Source organism: Callionymus lyra, chromosome 10 (genome assembly GCF_982586985.1).
Source record: "Callionymus lyra chromosome 10, fCalLyr1.hap1.1, whole genome shotgun sequence".
In the NCBI taxonomy this organism is placed as follows: domain Eukaryota; kingdom Metazoa; phylum Chordata; class Actinopteri; order Syngnathiformes; family Callionymidae; genus Callionymus; species Callionymus lyra.
The window spans coordinates 11,927,687-11,948,909 of record NC_141827.1 but is presented as its reverse complement, the minus strand read 5'-3'; the positions used below and the strand labels follow the sequence as shown (position 1 = coordinate 11,948,909).

The following is a 21,223-nucleotide window of genomic DNA, read 5'->3' as shown; positions in this document are numbered from 1 at the left end:
CAAAACGTGCGACAGTCATTTTACGCAATTAAGAAAAACGATATAGAATTATAAGCTTGTTTTTAAAAAATAATATATCGAACAAAATAATGCGCGTTTGATCGCTTCAGGTTCTTCTCTACGAGAGTCACAGAAACATGACGTCAGGTCCATTAAAGTTAAGCTGCAGGTTTCAATGAAAGCGCAACAAATGCTGGTTTTCCTTTTGTGATCGCGGTCCTTAAAACACACTTGTATTAATACACCATCACATGATGACTATTTGTAAATTACCTTTATCTCACGAATATAATAAGAATACACTCAAACCCAAACACATTAAACAGGTGCAGGTGAGACGCACATTCTAATGACGTCAGAGACGATCAGACAAAGCGATGATGATGTTAAACTTCATCTGAAATGTAATTAATCCACTTGTGTGATTCATATCAGACATGTTTAAAATTAACAAATATAAACTGTTAGTTTGAATTCATGTTTTCATTTGTTTTTGTTTTTTCATGATCACAGAAATGGAGAAATTTTAGTCTTGTGCCTCATTTAAATATGATGGACATATTGAAATGGAGGCATGGAAAGGGATGAACCCGTCTGAATTCTTTGTTGATTTTGATGAACAAAGGAAAAGGGCTTGAATTCATGTCAAGCACAGATTCTTACATCTGAATATTATTTATATGGCTCTCACTGAAATCAATTTCCAAATATTTTGCTTTCATGGCTCTCTGAGTCAAAAAGGTTCCCGACCCCTGGTCTAGTCAGTCAAACTTGCGAATGGAAGTTTACCTGCTGCTTTAAAAACACATGTTAACAAGTCAGAAATAATTAGTTGATTGTAGTTCATTGTTGTCGTTGATTGAACGTTTGATTACTTGATAACTGGATCCTTTTAAGTTGACATGAACATTGTCAGTCCAAGACACTTGACTCCTGGTCGAATAAACACATTTTTGCACCATTTTCAACTAGTCATTTGGAGTTAAAATAGTGGTGAACACACGTCACTTATTAGCCACAGACAGTGATATAGTGGGAAATAATGACAACTGGTTGTAGTGCCACTGCCGTCAATCCATCGAAGTAGTACTCGAGTCAGTCGTTTTATTAAAGCTTGTAACATAAACTTGCATGTTTAGAATATTATCTACTTTTGTGTTCTAGTTGTTTGTACCTAAGAATACATTAAGGGGTTACTACAACGGTTTTAGTCAGATGTATTTGTGTCATTTAAGTCAATAATACACTAGAAACGACTTCAAATAAAATAATGCAACACAACAAACCTCGTTGAATAAGTTGACAAAGAGACTAAGGCACAGTGAAGACGCCCTCTTCTGGAGAGTGCTGGTTCACCAGCACGTCGTCGTGGTGCTTCATGCGGTTTACAAGGTACTTGACCCCGGCCTTCACCCCGGTCTTCACCCCGGCCCCCATGGCGTACCCCGCCAGCCCCGCGGTCCCGCCCGTGGCCACCACGATGGCGTCGGTCCCGAGGTCGACGGCGCTGAGGATGGCCCTCTCCTGGGCCGTGTCGGTGCAGTTGACCGAGGCGTAGTAGACCGCCGAGCCCAGGTTGTAGAAGGTGCTGACCCCGGGGATCCACTCCATCACCTTGTAGACCCGCTCCTCCTTCCTGTTGACGCAGACGCTGCGCCTCAGACGTCGACCACGAGCCTCCCGGTCCTTCTTGGTCTTCACAGGGGTCACCTCGGCCAGCAGCTGGATGTTCACCATCACGGCCTCCATGTCCGTCACAGAAGGTCTGGGCCTTCTTCTCCTCCTTTGCATCACTTCTTCTAAGTCGAACAGCAGCTCCTGGGTGTCCATCACTCCCAGCAGCTCGTAGAGCTTCAGCACCAGCGTCCGGGCCTCGTCGGTGCAGCCGCCCATCACCAGCGCCGGCACCAGAGACAGACCCAGGAGCTCCCGGGGTAACGCAGAAGACAAAGAGTCGTCCATCCCGCTCGCGTCCAAGAGCTCCTCACACCCTCCGTCGAACCCGTGACCCTCCTCCACATGAAGCCCGTGGAGCTTCTCCCTGAGGACGGCGACAAAATGTTGGGCAGAGTTGTCCAGGTCCTGTGTCCCGTCCAGAGACACCTGCTCCTCCACGGGGTGGGTGTTGCCCGGGGCCCGAGGGGGTGCCCTGCAGAACCCCGGATCGATCAGCAGCAGCTGGCTCAAGAGAAGAAACGCAACCATGGAGGACATGTTGGATCTTCTGAAATAGAAGATACAACTTCAGCAACTTCTTTCAGCGAAGCCAGAAGTATCAAGAGATGAATAAAAGTAAGTAAGTAAGTAAATAATTTTTATTTATATAGCGCTTTTCCAGACCAGGGTCACAAAGCACTTAAACAATCAAAACAATATTCAATAAAGTATATATTTTAAAGATCAAGATAAAACTGATAACACAACAGGTAGCTTTAATATGATGGGAACTCATAATAAAAAGGTCTTTATAAAAAAAAGCTTCCGATGTAATTTCATTGTATAAAGTATCATTTATCATTCATTAAATTTTAAAGATCTTTCAGAAACAGAAAAAAAAAAAATTTGATTAAGTATATTTTGATTAAAAAAAATCAACAAAAGATTAAGTTATGCCATAAAAGCTTTTATTGTATTGTCCAATATGTATTTGAAATACATCTAATTTTGAAACGTAATATAAAAATGCATTATTTTCAAAAGTATTCCCCCAAAATTATACATTATGACTTAATTAATACAATTGTTATCCATCGTCATTTATAAATTGTCTTTTTTTTTATATATGGTTTTACTGTGTCCTCATTAGAGCCTAATAAATACACTATATACTCACACTGAGGTGGAACATACACACAGAAACGAGGTCAAGCACAGAACAAACAGCATTAAAGTAAACTGTTGAAAATGTTCAAACTGATTTACAAAGACAACATTTAACTTAAGGAAAAAAAGTACAGACAAGTACAAGTGTGAGCATGTTGTGTTCAATGATTTCGTCTAAAAAACATATTAAACAAGTATTTGACGCAGTCGTGCACCGAGTAATCTTGACAAAAACGTACTGAGAAGTAGAATCAGGAAGATCTCACCTCGATAACTCTCTCAGCATGCAGAGTGTTCCTTTCTCCTCAGATGTCCAGCTCGTCTGCACAACACGGCGCTCCTCCTCTGTTGCTCCACAGTGTGCCAGGACTTGAATATTGATTCTTGGTCGGGGGGGGAAAGTCCGGGTGTCCAGCAGCTGCGTTGTTTGTCTGGGCCCCTCTTCTCCCCCCCCCCAGTCCCTCCACCAGGAGGTTTTGTTTGTGACCCAAATAGTTGAAAGAATTGTAGCCTCCTACTAGGGGCACATTTGGAACTCTGACATATAGGAGATAAAACGTTGAATAAAATGGTTTACAACTAAATATCATGACTTGGTCCATTATAAAATATGGATAGATGCTGATATTTGTGATTGGAATGAATCAAACTTTACTTTGATTTATCTAAATCCACTCACATGCCATATATCTGATGTTAACCCATAGAATCTTGTTTTTTTAATGTGTCCAGAACATAGCATAGCTCATCCATTTGAATTTTAACAAAATAATGTCATTTGACAGCACTGCAAAAAACTGACCAAAAATCTCTAAATTAAGGAAAATGGTGTCACAACACAATCGGGAACTTGTAATGCATGCTTTTGTCTTCTCGTTTAGACTATTGTAACGGTTTGTTTTCATGTCTAAACAAGAAGGATCTGTCTCGCCTGCAGTTAATACAAAACTCTGAAGCAAGAATTCTGACCTGCTCTAGTAGAAGAACTCACATTTCCACAATCCTTAAAACTCTTCACTGGCTGCCAGTTTCTTTCAGGATCAATTTTCAATTCTGGTTCTTACTTTCAGATCTATTCATGGTCAGACTCCTCCTTACATAACTGATCTGATCCAGCCTTACACCCCAGCTCGGGCTCTGAGGTCTGTGGATCAGAATCTACTTATGGTTCCACGCACACGGCTCAGGACCAGAGGAGAGAAATCTTTTCAGGCTGTTGCTCCTAAGCTTTGGAACGATCTTCCTCTCCCTCTGTGTTTGATGATCTACTGACTCCTTCAAGAAACATCTTAAGACATTTTTATTTGTGCAGACTTTTTCCTCATTTTCTGGGACGCCTGCATTTGCCTTATGTTGTCTTGGCCTTTTAGAAAGGCAGATTTGTCTAAACACAAACAGAGAATTAAGACTTATCAAAAGTTTTGATATTATTATTATCATAGATTAAAGGAAAGTTTCAAGGAACTTCTTGAACCCATTAAATGGTTGATGTTGCTAACCCTGAATTTCTAGTTCATGTCCATTAAACAGGAAGATCGAATCTTGGCATTGTCTCAACTAATTCCATACATATCTCAAAATCAACTCTTAAAATAGACCACGAGTACAATAAAATATGTTTTTATTCGCTGTGATTAAAATACACTCCTGTACAGCGATCACTGAAAAATAGTCCATGTTGACGTCAACAGCAACATAAATACAAATATAAATAGTTTCTGTACACATCTCCCTTTTAGTGGAACATGAGTGCGCCGATTGTCATGGGCCGGACAAAAATGTATTTCGCTTTCTCAAATCAATCATCGTATGACAGGTGATGATGACGGGGCCTCTGGCTGCAGTTTCAGGGGCCACAGACGCAAAAGGCTCGATTGGCCTGCTGAACTGATAGAAGTTAAGGCCAGATGAAGACTCTGTAGAGTCGAGCCACTCGTTTCTTTTAGCTAAACCGTTCAGAGATGCGCGTCAATTCGCCGATAGCGACAACTTTTGTTTGTTTCCAGCTTGACCACAATGTTACCCTAAATTTTAATAATTAATCTTTAGATGAGTCTCGACGTTCATCACCATCAATGCAACGAACTGAATAAAATTCCTATGCGTGTATGAGCAAATCATTTGTTTTTAGCAACACAAAAAGATACATCAAGTATTTACCAATATTGTTTTTTTTATCTCCTTCAAACAGTGTAGAAACTTTAATATAACAATGAGTAAAGTATGATGTATTCAAGTGTCATTGGAGTGATTCATTTGTTTATATTTATTTAAAAAAATTCAAAACTGTAAAGGTAAATCTTTAAGGTCAGAGGTCGCATGAGTTAGTCAAACACGTCCTCTCCTCTAGCTCACAGAAATGATAATAATAATTGATAATGTTGGTTTGGAGTGAATTTTGAGTAGCTGCTAAGGTGCTTCGTCCACAGTTTCTCCTCAAACGCTGGAGTCAAACTTCATATTCCCAGGGCTCCCGTCAAGGTTTTTAAACATGCTGCAGCACGTGACACTGCTCGTCTTTGGCCACAGAAGTAAAGGCGTCAATTCCAGTCTTGTGTCAGAAAAAGGGTTTTGGTGCAGTTGCTTTTTTTTTTTTCCGAGGAAAATAATTAAATAATGGCACTGAGGCTAAAATATGGACTAGTTTGTCGACTCATTAACACAATATTATTGATTTGGAAACACAATCAAATGCCAGGAAGCCCCAACGTTCAACTTAACAAGGTAATAAAAAAAATTAAAAAAAGACATTTTGGAATGACAAATCAAACAATTAAAGCCCCCCCAAAAAAACCCTCCTAGTCATGATCACACACTTGCTCACACCTTCAGAGTCATTATCCAGCCGGAGCAGCAGCAGCCGCTTCCTGGGCCGGCGCAGGAGGAAGACCTACTTCTGCCTCAGCCTTGGCTACCTCTTGGCCCTCGGACGCTCCTTTTTCGTGCGAGTCCCTTTTCGGCTCCGGTGCGTCGCCCGAGTGCGAGCGTTCAGAGTTGTAGCCGAGAGGCAGCGGCGGCTTGTATCTGTAGTTGTATCCAAAGGCACGCAGGTGGTAGGTGTAGTACTCCAGCAAATACATTTGTGCTGCACCGACATAGTGGAAGGAGATGGACAAATCAGAGCAGCAGTTGGGACCCTAGAGGAGGAACATAGAAGTGGTTACTTTGAAGCCAATAACTACACAACTTGTTTTTTTATAGATATACATTTTTCTGTGACGACCCTCTTTCAAATTGTCAAATGATTTCTTTGAGGCTCCAACAGATGCGGTTTCAAAAGTTTTACATTTAACAGAAAGAAGGAAAAATGCTGAACCTGAGATGATCATGAATTTTACTGTATATCAAAGAAACGTTTTGAAACTGCACAGGAGGTAGTTGTGCGTGTGTTTGGTTTCACTCGTTACTTGAACTCAGATTTAAAGCAGTGCGACGATGTTTGCAGGAACTTGACAGTTGAGCAAACATGTCCTCTAGTTAAACAACGCGTGTTGCTTCACGAAAAGCTCCAGCCAAGCCTTCATACTTGCCTCTACGATGGGATAGTAGCAGTAGCTCCAATACCAGAAGCTCTTGGGAAACTTGCTGGTGAGGTGCTGCTCGGGGACGAACGGGTGAAACGTCTCCCTGTGCAGAGAATCTCTGGAGTCTCCAGCCAGCACCCCGACCTTCTCCATGCACTGGCCCAATGCGAGATCCTCCACGGACGAAGTGTGGGTGCACACCTTGTTCTTGAATCCGTCGACAAATCGACGTAAAGCTTCTCTGCTCAGCACGTAGCCCGCGCCGCCGCTCATGTAGCCCTGCTTGGCGTAAGGCTTGAACCTGCGGCCGAAATAAACCGGCTCCTCTGGAGTGTGGTTCGCGAGGAGCAGGCGCAGGTTGTCCACTATGACGTAAGTATCATCGTCTGCCTTGAGGAACCAATCGGCTTCGGTTCCATGATGCTCGTAGGCGTAATGGAAGGCTCGGATGGTTTTCCAGTAGAGCTGGTCGCGGCCCTCTTTGGTTCCTAAACCCACGGTGGGAAAGTCTGGGTCGTCGACTGAACTCATGAAGACTACAATGTTACAGTGGCGGCTCCAAGTGGCCTTGACGTGTCGAGCTTTCTTTTCCAAGTTCTTGGGTCCGGTCATCACCCAGCACAGGACCCGCACTTTTTTGTAGAGCTCATCTCCAACGTGGCTGACCTCGCCTGAAAGGGAACACAAGCAGGTTTAACCGAGTCTGTGAATACATCTTAATTCAAAAGAATAACAAATTAAATCAAGATTCATCACTTGCAACAACATTGATGCTACAGAGGGGAAAAAAAGTCTAAAATTAAATCAACCTGTGAAACTGGAGTTCACCTAAATATAGTTTCATAATAACAGTCTCTAAATATATTCTGCTTTCCAAAGACGGATCAAGGACACGAATGAGAGCCAGCTTACATCAGTGGGTTTCTTTTGGGCGCTCCGGTTTTCTCCCACACTCCAAAAACATACAAATACAGAGGTTGATTGGGAACTTGCTGCATTTTTTCGTAGGTATGAGTGTGTTTGTGAATGATAACTAAGGGTGCCCCGACTGGGGTCATGTTTAGGGTATCGCCAGTCACTCACCCGAAGAAACTGCAACGAATTAATAAATAAAGGAATGTATTTGACTTTAATTCAAACCTTATTAAACAGATAAATAAGATTAAAACAAAAGTGTTTATTTTAATTTGCAATAAAAAAAAATCTGATAACATTACTCTATCCGAGTTAATGCTTGCATATTTCAATTAAAAAACAGTGATACAATTATTGTTTTGAAAAAAATTCTTAGCTACATAAAATATTAAGTTATATATAATGCACAGTTTTCTCTTGCTTCTTTTCAGGCTGTTGCTCCTAAGCTTTGGAACGATCTTCCTCTCCCTCTGTGTTTGATGATCTACTGACTCCTTCAAGAAACATCTTAAGACATTTTTATTTGTTCAGGCTTTTCCTTGATTTTTTGGAACTCCTGTTGTGTTATCAGTTTTATCTTGACCTTTAAAGTATATACTTTATTGAATATTGTTCTGATTGTTTAAGCGCTTTGTGACCCTGGTCTGGAAAAGCGCTATACAAATAAAAATTACTTACTTAACGATCAAATATACACCAAGTTATTGTAAATTTGGACGTGCTCTAAAATAACTCATTACAAAACACGATAAACAGAAAAATAATAATCCTAGGGTAGCCTTAAAAAAAAAATTAATAACTTTAAAAGAACAAACCCGTGCACCTCATTAAGTGTCATTCAGTCAGTCAAAGCTACCCAACATAATAAGTGCGCATAAAGTAAGTAAGTAAGTAATTTGTATTTATATAGCGCTTTTCCAGACCAGGGTCACAAAGCGCTTAAACAGTCAAAACAATATTCAATAAAATATATACTTTAAAGATCAAGATAAAACTGATAACACAACAGGAGTTCCAGAAAATCAAGGAAAAGCCTGAACAAATAAAAACATCTTAAGGTACCGTCAATAATACTTTTGATTTCAGTGAGTAAGCAAGTAAGTAAGTAATGGTTATTCCTAAAGCGCCTTAGTGAGGAACAAGTGAGATCTCAATAATATTCGTAGTTTTTTTTAAAAATAAAGTATGAATAAAACCAAATGTAAAATGTTTCTTGTGCATGACAGATGTAATGAAAATCTGCCAAATCCGTTTTTGGAAAATATCTAATCACATGTTCTTCCTATATAATATTACAATATATAATATTCTTTATAATAAGTCGATTTACAGACAAAGACTTCCAACATATGGAAACAAGATCTCTAACAAGTTCATTGAAAATTCCAAGCAATGTTGACTTAAGAGTTCCAAGTTCACGGCAACCAGGAAGGCATAAATCCTGCTTCTTTTTTTTTTTTTTACCATTTCAAACAATCGAGCTGTGAAAACAATTGATCCACTTCCTTTTTCACATGCTCACCTGTGTGATGAGGGTGCTGTAGGTTGAAGAGAGCCGACCTTTCCTTCTTCCAGTTCTTCTCGTCCTCCTTCAGCATGATATCATGGTGCCTGTCGAAGCTGGTGGCCTGTGCGGACCTCTCGAACCACATCTGTCTGAGGAACACGTACAGGGTGAAGGTCCCCACCACGAACCCCGCGTAGAAGGAGACTCTGGACCCTAACGCCTTCATGCTGGACCAGGTGACCAGGTGTCTCGGTTTTGCTCGATCAACTGGGCAGCTGCTGGAGAGTAAATGACAGTTGTTTTTTTTAAACTTTAGACGACAGTGTCACTCCCTGTTCGAGGAGTGGTTTAACGAGACTTACCAGTCTTACCAGCGTCATAATAGCAGCTGTGGGCTCCGAGAAGCTACATCTCACGTGAGCCCTCGTCCAAGTAGGAAGTACCTTCAACCCCCCCCTCCTCCCCGGCCTGCAAACGTCTCCGAAGATACCGCTTATATTTAACCAAATAATGATTTAAAAAAAAGAGAGAAACTTAAGCGAAGACACCAGAGGAGGAAGTGTGACGACTACCAGGGGAAAGCCTGAAGAAAAAAAAAAAAGGTGGCTAGCTAGCTATAGCTAGCTGTATTGTTAACTTGTCCGTTAAGTTGGCGATAATGTTGCATTATGTTAGCAATAGTGTGACACCATCGTCCGTCCGGCAGTCGGAATGAATAGAACATTTCAAACACGTTACCATTGTTATTTAAGAATTTGTTATGCTAGAGAAAAGGAATAGCCGTTTCCAAGAAGGGTCCAAGTTATTTGACATATCACTTCCGCCTACTAAAAAACCTACAACATCCGGTTTAAGAAAGACGTTTATGCTGGTATGTAACGCGTTATTCTTAATGTATACAGGACGTAGTTATAAAACAATCTTGAAAATACATAGTGTTTGATTTTAATTGAATACCATTTGAACCATTTTTATTTATTTTATTTTGAAGTGCCATATAAAACACTGTACCAGTTCCTGTAAAGTTTTGTGTTTGACACTTTTAAACGAGCGTCTAACGATTTCAGTTTATCGAGCGACACGTTTTTTTTTAATGTTTAAATACCTCGACAGTTACTAATAACAGATATTATTAGAGCGATTTACAAAAAGAAAATCCTTTTTCATGTATTTCCATGTTGTTTTTATTAGTCTTTATCAATATTTTCTGTCTTACTTTATGAAATGAATTAAAAATTAAAATTAAACGTTTTCCAAATTAAATAATTAATCATCAGCTATAACAATATTGTGGTTCATCGACCACAATAATATTTAATTAAAATATTTCATAACGTTTCTATGCGATTTGAAGTCGAGCGACGCCAGTGGACTAAAGTGGTAGTGTTTCATATTTCCCATGAACACTCGATAAACATCGCAAAAGTTGTTTCAATATGTGTGTCGTCTTGTGTGTTAATAAAACAAACAAATACAAGACAAATAGGACGAGTTAACACAACCCAGCCACGTGTCACCTCTCAACACCTTGAGTCAACACTGACAGACACACCTGACATATGTGTTTTCAGCGTCAATGTCAATAACAGTTTGTACTACTTTTGATGGCTTTTATTCAGCCATTGAAAACCCCCCCTTAATGTTTCTTATTCACATCATTATGTCTCTCCATCGGTTGATAACATGTTCTCTCTTAAGGTCTCTACTTCAGATCTTTAAATAAATTATCTTATTGTTATAATGGAAACATATAAATCACTACCTTTGCCTTTACAGCATACATGTGTTCACGCAATATCACAATTTCTACAGGTTGAATTACATGGGAAAGGTGACATTTAAATCATTTCAACATACTAGTTTGTTTAAACCAAAAACAAAAAGCCATCATCACTTTTCACCCTCTGTTGACTGTAAATACAGTGCAGTATTAAATCAAACCAAAACATGAGTATTGCAACAGATTTTTATTCATAAAGGAGACAGTTATCTTCTGATTGGCGGCATCGGTCCATGTAAAGAAGCATTGCTGACGCGCACATGCCTGCAGGGTCGAAGAGGCCCAACTGTGTGCCGTGTTTTTTGTAATGGCACCGTTTAAAGACCTATATAATCGTCAACCTTTCACCTTGTAGACGGGCTGAACTATTGCTCTCGTCAGTTTGTCTTAAACTCACTGGATTACCAAGGTTGACGCCTCTCAGTCGTCGGTATAAAAAAAGTATGTATATTTCAGCAGGTTGACTTGAAATGAAAAAAGATGATTGTATGCATTCTTTTTTTAGTTTATGCAGCAACTCATCCATACAAATTAAGCCCTTCTTTTTTTTAGGTCACAATTCGTTGAAAAAAAAAAGTAAGTTGAATAACTGTATTTAGACCTTGTTGTAAATAAATGCCGCACACTTAAAAAAAGCCTTTAGGAACAGGAAGAACATCTACGGACCAAACTGACGTCAACTTTCCTAACCAAGCAGACAAAAGCATTGTATAATAAATTAACCATTTGTACCAACAATTATAAAAATGTACAGCTCAGAACTCCTGCCACCTCACAAGAGTGGAGAATTAACACATGTCATTCAACTGACAAGTGGATTTTTGTAATTTATCGTGCAAGACAAACCGTGTCTTCTCGAGACACCTATTGCCTTTTAAATGACACACACACACACACACACACATTCCTGAATGTGCAAACGGTGAGCTCATTTTTTCAGCCATATTTAATAGCAATTGAGCCACACGGTCTCCAAGAGCTGTCCCTCTGCCCATCTTTATGGAAGCAGCTTCCACCACAAGCTGCACGAGCTCACACGTCCACATCGTCCGAGTCCGAGCTGCTGGTGGACTGTGACTCCTCCTGAGATTCTCCCCACACAAACCTGTAGTTGTTCTCCAGCTCCTGCTGCCGCTTTTGCTCTTTGTAAACTTCTTCTGTTCCTCCGGTCTGTGATGCATAAAAAAAGAAAAAGAAGAACATTTGACTTCATTCCCTGGTTCAAACCAATGACACAAAACTATTAAAAGAACAATGAGCATTTTTTCCTTGATCACCTGATGATTTAACATGTACGCATGTTTAGAGAATAAATACACTTTAATTAACTCTACATTGTCACTTATTCTGGTGTTCTTTTCGCTTCCCCTCATTGTGAAGAACAAAATTCCCCATGCCATAGCTGCAAATGTACACTCGGGAGGCCCCAAAAATAAAAGGCTAAGAAGATTGTGGTGGCTCTTGGGGGCAGCTAGGTGGGGCTCTTTGTGCCAGTACTTTTATCCGCCTATACCATTTAAGGAAACAGTCAAAACTAGTGGTCTAAACAATATTAATTTCACGTTCAAATCAACACTTTGACAGCTAAAAATGTATAATAATTAATGTGTACTGCGCTCCTTGTTTAGATATGAGGTGCAAATAATTTTAAATTATACTATGAGATACATCATACAGAATAAATCAAATTATTTAAACAAAAAAACTGAAGGGAAACTATTAACAACACTCATCACAGACACTGCAAATTAAAAAGACAAAAGAAGAGTGTGTTTGAACCGTGACACCCACACCCTTGAAGCAAAATAATGATCCACAAATCATAATTGGAGAGGACGCCGATTGTTGCAAATCCTGTTCTCGGTTCAAATTAAAACAAAGATCTTTATCAGCATGAGTCTTCCTTACATTGTTCAACAACACTAGACTATGACACAAACATTTTCCAACAACAGGGATGTATGTGGCCGAATCAAAAGTACAGTCCCACAGCAGTTTTATCTAATGACAAGCTGAGACTATAGCTCAATGGCTGAAAAACCACCTGAAGGTATACAACAGTAGCATGATTTCACTCCTTTTTTTACATGATCAGAATATGATCTTATGTCTGATAATTACCATAGTATCATCAACATCTTATTCAAAGAACAATTGTGCACATATCATCCTGCATCATTTACAAAGCAGGAAATAGGATGTTCAGCTAGCTATGCCAATTGATTTGATTGATTTTTTTTCTTACATATATTAGAATGTATTATTTGGAAAGAGCCACTACTCCTGAGGAGTTATTTAAGAGAATGAAAAGTACAAGCATTGTGTCTTTTCACCACTATATTAAATGTACCCATGAAGGGTTAATTTTAAAGTAAGTAAGTAAGTAATTCTTATTTATGAAGTGCCTTTCTCAGACCAAGGTCACAAAGAGCTTAAACAACCAAAAACAATACACAGTTGAAATAGATGCTTTAAAAGGTCAAGACAACATAGAGACAAACACAACATCCCCAAGAAAGTTAAGAAAAAGTCTTAAAAAAACTACCAGGAGATTTATCAGAAGCTCCCTGAAGGACTTTGTATCTTCTTCAGTCAGCCACTGGTCACCAGCCTCCTCTGCATTCTTCCGCGTGAGAATCTTTACTTCTATTTTTCCTTCAAACAAAACACACGGAATTGTTGGTGATTTACACACATTGTAGAAGATGCAATAGTGGCTCCGTGAAGGTAAGAGAATGTCGTGAACAAACAGAGGGATATGAAGGAAAAACACACATGGATGATACATGTTTATCGATATAGTGCAACTAAACGACATTTTATGATCTACTCGTTTTATGACTTAATTACGACATCATGGCTTTCAGACTTTTAAAACAATCTTGGCTCAAAATTTGTTGAGGTGGATGAAAGGAGACACTTTATACGAGAGATAAAAGAAAAGAATGAAGGCCGCAAGTTGATGAGACTCCCTTTCATACCTTCTGCCTTCAGTCCTGCTTTCTCTAGCTGTTCTTTAACCACGTCCTTTATGTGCTGCCACTGTGGATCTCCTTCGCCCATCTCCTGAACTTTGACCTGCCCATCAGGGCTGCCGCCCGTCTTATACTTAGTAATTTTGATCTTAACCTGGTCATCAGCTGCTTGGTCTGGGGTGACGAGACAAAAAAAGGACAAACAACAAAAGTTCACCTCAAAACCAATCAGCAGAGCCACATCGTTTCCAAATGACATGCGTCCTAAAGGCGTCAGATTTCTGGATTCAATTTGACTTTTTAAGTGTGCAGAGACATATTATAATTTTTAGAGAAGCCCAAAGAGGGTCAAACTACAATCCATTTCTGATATGGCATTCATTTCATGTGTGTGCATGTGTCTTTACGTGGACTTTGTAATGACAATTGAATGGATAATGGCGGGAAGGGACAGTTCATGCAAATGATCACTGTACTTTACTGATTTCTCACCTGGCTGCTGTGGAGCCAGACTGGGGCTGCCTCTCGTTGGGTCGTTGACTCTTTGAACGGACTTCTGTTCTGGGTCCTGAACATCTTTGTCCTCTAAATGATCTAGAAGTTTATCAAGTGTGGTCTCGAGTGTCTGTGTCGCTTGGGTGCGATCAAACTCTCCTTTTAATCCTTCAGTTTCCAATTCCTGCTGCGCCTCATTAATAATATTGTCAAACTCTTTTTCCATTTTTTCTTTTATCTCCTCTTTCTTGTGAGATGGCAGGGACAGGTCAGACATCTCATCCTCAAACTCTTTCAGCAGCTCTTCATCTTCGTCTTTCTTGTCCGCCGTTTTTCCTTCTGTAATCTTTTCTTCTGTCGTTTCCCCTGAGTGATCTTTATCTTCCCTTTGTGCTTTCTTAATAAAAGATATTTGTGAAACTTAATAGTCCAGTCAATGGAAAGATGAATACATGGGGCAAGTCACAAACTATCTCACCTTTCGGTTGCTCTCTTTCAGATGCTGGACAAATTTCAACAGGTCTGCTGGGTCAGTGATGATTTTAAAGTTGAATTTTTCAACTGAAGGAGGAAGAAGGAGACAAGAGCAATAGTAAAAACATGTCCGGAGTGAAGAGTGTCATATTCTAGCATGTAATACCTTCTTCGGCATCATCTATGACTTCATTCTCGGAGTATCCATCATCCATTGCCTGTTAAAGAACAAAACGGGGTAAAAAAAACTGATGCAAAAGTGGTTACATTTTCCTACAAGTGAATTAGTGACATAAACATGAAATTATATTTAATTACAGAAATATTATGATACACATTTGACCTCAAGAACAACAAGCAGTTATTCAAGCAACTATTTTGGGCAAGTATCCAAAAAATATTATGCTCCGTTATATTCAGACACAACTTAAAACAGAGATGTTTGCATACACATTCATAAAGGTTTCTAGATATCTCAAATTGCAGTGGTTTACCTCTGAGATAGGGATTTCTTCTGATTCTCCATCCTCCAATACGTCTGAAATATCTGCACCATCAAAAAGGGAAAGACATTTTTTACAATCATTTCCCTGTCAAAATTAACTTCATAATTATAAAGCAATTTGATCATTGATGCACCTTTCGCTTCTGAACGATCCGCTGCTTCTAAAGGTGGAGTTTCCTCTGCAGTCACTTTCACTGCTGCATCGGAACCTTCATGACCCGCCAACATCTCATCCAGACTCCTCAGCTCCTGCGAGATCTGCTCTACTTTACGTTTCGTGTCGGCTGACACAAAAAAGGAAAAGGAGGAAAATATAAGTATTTTTGGGGGATTTAACCCTTGTGTTATCTTAGGGTGAAGGTTACCCAAAGGCCTGAAAACAACAAACGACTGAATATTCAATTCTGGAAGCCAGGAAGGTCGTTCAAACACATTTGTTTTCAGGCCACAATATGCGTTTATGAAAAAGCACAAACTGCACATACAATTGCACCTGTATGTTGGAGAAATAAAACGTGTGCATTATGTGAAGTGAACATTATTTGAGCATAAATTACAGATATACTGTAAACCAATGTAAAGGACAAGTTAGAATTAAATAAACAGATTCCGATCAAGCTTAATTTCAGATACAAAATAGACAAATATTGTGTTTTATCATTTTGTCTACTCACAGACTTGAGCTTTAACATAGTCCATGTACTGCTCTGCACTCAGAGCTGGCTGACACACAATACCCTGGGGCTTGGCGCTGGACGGTGGGCGCAGGAAAGGATGTTGACAGGTCCGACTGGTGTGAATAGTGAGGACGTAGCGACATGACTGTGGCTCGTCCACTCGGGCAATGTAGTCACTCGAGCCATCCTCACACACAAACTACGTTTAGAAGAGACAAAGGAGTGTATTTTATAAAACATGCTTAATCTCACTTTCCCTTTGCCTCAGAGGTAATGCAACTTTATTTGAGTGACTTACTCTGACTTCAGTTTTTCTTGGTTTTCCATTAATGTCACACTTTGAGCCGTTCACATAGGCTTGACTGTGGTAACGTCTCAACTTGTGTTGTTTGGAGGACTGTGTATACAAAGGGTTACATCATTTTTGTAAGATTATGATGTTTATATAGCCTTAAATATAATCAAGTTACTTCATATTCCATGCCAACATCCATGAAGCTGTTTACCTTTTCCACCTCACTGCTCCAGTCAAGGTCTGACTCATAATAACCAAGAAAGAGAATATCTCCTCTGATCTCTGTGTCTATGGAGGAATACAAATCATTTTATTTGCCAAAAATGTACCCTTTCCAAATATTTGAAACTAACACAAGAATCCAAACATGTAGGTTGTTAAAAATAAGGATTTAAACCTTCGAGGTGGTACTGTCGGATGTGCTGGCCATGACAAAACTCATACGTCCACCAGTCTTTTGTCTGCAAAAAAAAGCAACACTAAAGAAGATGCAATTTTTACATGTTATTGACCCCTTTCCGGGGTTCAAGGGTCTTAAAATAATTTCTGCAATAGCCCACGTTTATAGTCGGGTGCAGGGAGGTTTGCATGTAAGTAAGTAAGTAAGTAATGTTTATTTGTATAGCGCTTTTCCAGACCAGGGTCACAAAGCGCTTATACAATCAAAACAATACTCAATAAAGTATATACTAAGTATAACGAGTGATACTCTTATCTCCTTGGAGGCAATTTCTCACAAAGCTTCAATGATGATAAACCACGATTAAAACAATCTCGATGTGGGCTAGGGAGTTTCATATTTATAAATCGTGTCATCTGAATGACAAATATTCTTAGAAATGATACATCAAAAGTTATATAAATTACTTTGGCTGACAAAAACAACTACTAGGTAATAGATGCACTTATTTGACATGTCCTGGGGCATCATGTTGTCAGTCAAGATAGTAGGCTGTATTCTCAGATAAGCGGTTTACAAACACGTCAGGTTAGATACAATGTTTTCATGTTCCTAGTATAACAAGTTTTGCACATCACAAGCTGAAATAAACAACTGTGCAAACATTAAACGATGCCAGAACTAACAATAGTCTCACCTTCACCAGACACGATGCGCTGTACATTGGACTGAGGAGATCCGGAATGTCCGGTCCTTCGTAGCCCTGAGAGTCCGACTCGGAATTAGAGTCCTGGTGGAAGCGCACTGCCTGCGCTGGAAGTCGACACTCGTACATCTGTTTGTACTTGCTGGAGACCATCATGACCTCCTCTGTCTTGGTCTATGTGGAGAAACACAGCTGTTCAAACGTGCTCGCTAAACAAGTTTACGTTCAAGGGCTGCTGTCATCTTTAATGAGAAGAAAATTGAGATATTTTAACATTTATTAAACGTTATACTAGTAGATAGTGAAGGATAAAAGGTCACGTTTATCGCCCCCTGCTTATAATCGTGGTCGACATTAAAAAAAAGCCACTTATGACAACAGGCTAACTGATGGTAGCTTACTAGCTGGCTAAGCTACACATTAGCTCAATTGAACGGCATCTTTACCTGTCCCATAATAACAGGATTAGGGAGGATCTCGATCCCGTATTTCATATCGTTCAACTCCTCCAGGTTCAAGAAGGCGGAGATACAGAGCGGACATGTCACGAGAAAACCCCACAAGCTAATAATAAGCTTCTGTTCCATGGAGGCTGCCATTATTGTATCGCCCCGCGAACCTTTTTTCTCTTCACAACTTTATTGAACTGTCAAAGATAACACTGGCGTTATCTTAGCGCTTCCATTTACGTTTGGTGATGCAAGATAAACTATACTCATTTTCAAAAATACTATCTTGTTAACGGTTCATTTATGTACACATGTATTTACATTGATAGTGTGATAAAAAATAAAAAAAATAAAAAAATAAAACAGACACAACACAACGATATAATGCAAATATATTCTAATATCCGAAGTTTTTTTTTATTGATTGTGGTAACTAATTATTATATAAATTATTTTAAATTATTTCTATTTTGATAGATGTTGAAAGACCACATGCAATATCAGCACAGACTATATTTAAAAAAGAAATGTTAATTTGTTACAAAAATTACTTTCAACCAAGTTCTACAGCCCATGATTTGTTTTCTCCACACTGCTTATAATGAAAACCAAATTACTTACAATACAAGGCAGACATATAATAAGGTAAGGTAAGGTAAAACTTTATTGATTTTTTCCAATAGCCACAGAAATACAGCAATTTTTCATGAAAAATAAAAAATAAATCAAAATAAAATAGGTAAGTAAGTAATATTTATTTATATAGCGCTTTTCCAGACCAGGGTCACAAAGCGCTTTAACAATCAAAACAATACTCAAAAAAGGATATACTTTAAATATCAAGATAATACTGAGAACAACACAGGTGTTCAAGGAAAATCAAGGAAAAGCCTGAACAAATAGAAACGTCCTAAGATGTTTCTTAAAGGAGTCAGTAGACTCCATCAAGCGCAAAGAGAGAGGAAGATCGTTCCAAAGCTTAGGAGCAACAGCCTGAAAAGATTTCTCTCCTCTGGTCCTGAGCCGTGTGCGTGGAACCATAAGTAGATTCTGATCCACAGACCTCAGAGTCCGAGCTGGGCCGTAAGGCTGGATCAGATCACTGATGTAAGGAGGAGTCTGACCATGAATAGATCTGAAAGTAAGAACCAGAATTTTAAAGTTGATCCTGAAAGAAACTGGAAGCCAGTGAAGAGTTTTAAGGATAAGAACAAGAACATAAAGAGAAATTGCCATGCGTCTCTTATTTTTTGTGACAATTGTGTCTGTTTGTTATGTCTTTTGGACATTCCGATTTGAGGAAATACGAATAAGTGCATCAGCAGTGGCATTTTTTCCCCTAGGTGGGGCTCTTGTATGTAGACTTCACTTTCCTCAACAGAAACATAATAATAAACAACCTGATATTCCAAACCAAGCACGCAGAGCTGCTGCTGTCCATCCAGTACTTAAGAAAAATATTTCTAAAACTATGCACCACGAAAAAGATATTAATTCTAACAACTAATCATTATCACACACAAAGCCAATGCAAAAAATTGAATGATAAAAAAAGGGAAAGTTTATCAATGTGAAGAATTCTAAAAACATAGAGACTCATCACAGTTGATGATTATTTTTAAACTAAAAAATAATAAATAATAATAAATAAAATGTAAAAAAAAAAGATTAGAAAATATAAAGCACACTTAAATGGGATTAAAATTGTAGTAAGACGTTTCATAAGTATTCTATTCCATTCGTCACTAATATTAAACATTAGCAGATTTTTATCTTTATTTTCTTTCCCAACTATAAGTGGTCTGTTCTGATAGGTCACCGTGACTGGGTTATACTGCTTCACTATTGGCTAAGTTTAAATGTCAATCAACTTCAGAGCCAGCGATGTCTTTAATGGTCACTCATGACTAGACAAGGAAACGTTTATAAAGATTGTTTAGAATGTTGACGCATAAGTGAAAGGGCAGAACGTGCAGTAACTGACAAACTGTTACCATGATGCAGCTAATCAAGCTAATTTGATCCTGGAAGGCGTGTGACAGACACACACACACACACACACACACACACACACACGCACACACACACACACTTCTATCCTCTACTGGTAAGTTTGTTGATTGTTGAATAGCCCTATTCTGGATCCACAGGTCAAATACAGGTGGGACATGTATATATGATGTTGATGTTGCTGGCAGTCATGGGTTTGTTTCTCCTCAGCCTTCTTTGATCCCTTCTGGCAGATCTTCCTTCCTCAAGTGTATCGATCCCAGCTCTAGACACAGCTGCCGCCAGGTGTTGCGGTCGGTAGCTGTCGTCTCCAGGCTTTATGTTTCATTTTTTGAGTGCCATTTTCAGTTGGTCCTCATAGTGTTTCTTCTGGCCTCCAGCAGAGCGCTGTCCTTGTTACTTACTTAGTAAGTAAGTAAGTAATTTTTATTTGTATAGCGCTTTTCCAGACCAGGGTCACAAAGCGCTTAAACAATCAAAACAATATTCAATAAAGTATAAACTTTAAAGTCCTTCCATCACTGATCTGATCCAGACTTACACCCCAGCTCGGGCTCTGAGGTCGTTGGATCAGAAACTACTGATGGTTCAGAGGAGAGAAATCCTTCCAGACTGTTGCTCCTAAGCTTTGGAACGATCTTCCTCTCCCTCTGTGTTTGATGATCTACTGACTCCTTCAAGAAACATCTTGAGACGTTTTTATTTGTTCAGGCTTTTCCTTGATTTTCTAGAACTCCTGTGTTGTTCTCAGTGTTATCTTGACCTTTAAAGTATAAACTTTATTAAATTTTATTTTGTTTGTTTAAGCGCTTTGTGACCCTGGTCTGGAAAAGCGCTATATAAATACAAATTACTTACTTACTAATGTTGTTTACTAGCCTTTGAAGCATCACCATGGCCAGGACCTTTCCTGCCACAGCAAGAAGTGATATGTAGTAGATAAGTGAAAACTGTAGTAATACGTTTCGTAAGTATTCTATTCCATTCGTCACTAATATTAAACATTATCATATTTTCATCTGCATCTCTTATTTTTTGTGACAATTGTGTCTGTTTTATATGTCTTTTGGACATTCCGATTTGAGGAAATACGAATAAGTGCATCAGCAGTGGTATTTTTTTTCCAAGTGGGGCTCTTGTATGTATACTTCACCTCAACAGAAACATAATAATAAACAACCTGATATTCTAAACCAAGCACGCAGAGCTGCCGCTGTCCATCCAGTGCTTTAATTTTTTTTTTTAAAACTATGCACCAGGAAAATATATAAATTCTAACAACTAATCATAATCACACACAAAGACAATGCAAAAAAATGAATAAAAAAAAAAGAAAAGAGAAAGTTTATCAGTTTAAAGAATTCTAAAAACATACAGACTGTTGAAGATTATTTTTAAACAAAAATAATAAATAATAATAAATAAAATAAAATGTAAAAAAAAAGATTAGAAAATATAAAACACAATTAAACGAGATTGAAACTGTAGTAATACATTTCGTAAGTATTATATTCCATTCGTCACTAATATTAAACATTATCAGATTTGTTATCTTTATTTTCTTTCCTAACTATAAGCGGTCTGTTCTGATTGGCCACCGTCACTGGGCTGTACCGCGTCACCATTGGCTCAATTAAACGTCAATCACCTGCAAGAGTCTTTAATGGTCACTCTTGACAAGACAAGGA

At 38.8% G+C, this 21,223-nt stretch overlaps 3 protein-coding genes across 5 annotated transcripts; all 3 read right to left on the bottom strand.

Annotated features, from left to right (window-relative positions):
* Positions 1-404: 404 nt before the first annotated feature.
* Positions 405-3,152, bottom strand: apof (apolipoprotein F). The gene is made up of 2 exons (XM_087801683.1): positions 3,090-3,152; positions 405-2,224 (listed from the first exon to the last, which is right to left on the bottom strand). The coding sequence occupies exons 1-2, from the start codon at positions 3,107-3,109 to the stop codon at positions 1,312-1,314; spliced, it is 933 nt and encodes a 310-aa protein (XP_087657809.1). The 5' UTR covers positions 3,110-3,152; the 3' UTR covers positions 405-1,311.
* A 1,275-nt stretch (positions 3,153-4,427) lies between these two features.
* c1galt1lb (core 1 synthase, glycoprotein-N-acetylgalactosamine 3-beta-galactosyltransferase 1, like b) lies at positions 4,428-9,579 on the bottom strand. Of its 3 annotated transcripts, none has more exons than XM_087801329.1 (4): positions 9,132-9,579; positions 8,785-9,047; positions 6,354-7,018; positions 4,428-5,960 (listed from the first exon to the last, which is right to left on the bottom strand). In XM_087801329.1, the coding sequence occupies exons 2-4, from the start codon at positions 8,993-8,995 to the stop codon at positions 5,661-5,663; spliced, it is 1,176 nt and encodes a 391-aa protein (XP_087657455.1). In that variant the 5' UTR covers positions 8,996-9,047; positions 9,132-9,579; the 3' UTR covers positions 4,428-5,660. The 3 variants fall into 3 exon arrangements, with proteins under 3 accessions (XP_087657455.1, XP_087657457.1, XP_087657456.1); XM_087801331.1 differs by having other exon boundaries at positions 8,785-9,044; XM_087801330.1 differs by having other exon boundaries at positions 9,141-9,579.
* Positions 9,580-10,721: 1,142 nt separating this feature from the next.
* os9 (OS9 endoplasmic reticulum lectin) lies at positions 10,722-17,684 on the bottom strand. The gene is made up of 14 exons (XM_087801243.1): positions 17,523-17,684; positions 17,068-17,250; positions 16,368-16,431; positions 16,182-16,258; positions 15,974-16,072; positions 15,673-15,874; positions 15,133-15,282; positions 14,988-15,040; positions 14,660-14,711; positions 14,498-14,580; positions 14,017-14,416; positions 13,531-13,698; positions 13,095-13,204; positions 10,722-11,719 (listed from the first exon to the last, which is right to left on the bottom strand). Exons 1-14 carry the CDS (start codon positions 17,673-17,675, stop codon positions 11,582-11,584), a joined length of 1,932 nt encoding a protein of 643 aa, XP_087657369.1. The 5' UTR covers positions 17,676-17,684; the 3' UTR covers positions 10,722-11,581.
* Between the last annotated feature and the right edge of the window lie 3,539 nt (positions 17,685-21,223).

What these genes read in the sequence shown, in the direction of transcription:
- c1galt1lb (XM_087801329.1), bottom strand. Translation starts at nt 8,995, where the DNA reads ATGAAGGCGTTAGGGTCCAGAGTCTCCTTCTACGCGGGGTTCGTGGTG. An exon ending in ACAGCACCCTCATCACACAG is followed by an intron (nt 7,019 to 8,784) that starts GTGAGCATGTGA and finishes GTTCCCTTTCAG; the next exon opens with GCGAGGTCAGCCACGTTGGA. An exon ending in GCTACTATCCCATCGTAGAG is followed by an intron (nt 5,961 to 6,353) that starts GCAAGTATGAAG and finishes TTCCTCCTCTAG; the next exon opens with GGTCCCAACTGCTGCTCTGA.
- os9 (XM_087801243.1), bottom strand. Translation starts at nt 17,675, where the DNA reads ATGGCAGCCTCCATGGAACAGAAGCTTATTATTAGCTTGTGGGGTTTT. An exon ending in AAGAAATCCCTATCTCAGAG is followed by an intron (nt 14,712 to 14,987) that starts GTAAACCACTGC and finishes GTTCTTTAACAG; the next exon opens with GCAATGGATGATGGATACTC. An exon ending in TGAAAGAGAGCAACCGAAAG is followed by an intron (nt 14,417 to 14,497) that starts GTGAGATAGTTT and finishes TCTTTTATTAAG; the next exon opens with AAAGCACAAAGGGAAGATAA.
- apof (XM_087801683.1), bottom strand. Translation starts at nt 3,109, where the DNA reads ATGCTGAGAGAGTTATCGAG. An exon ending in ATGCTGAGAGAGTTATCGAG is followed by an intron (nt 2,225 to 3,089) that starts GTGAGATCTTCC and finishes CTTCTATTTCAG; the next exon opens with AAGATCCAACATGTCCTCCA.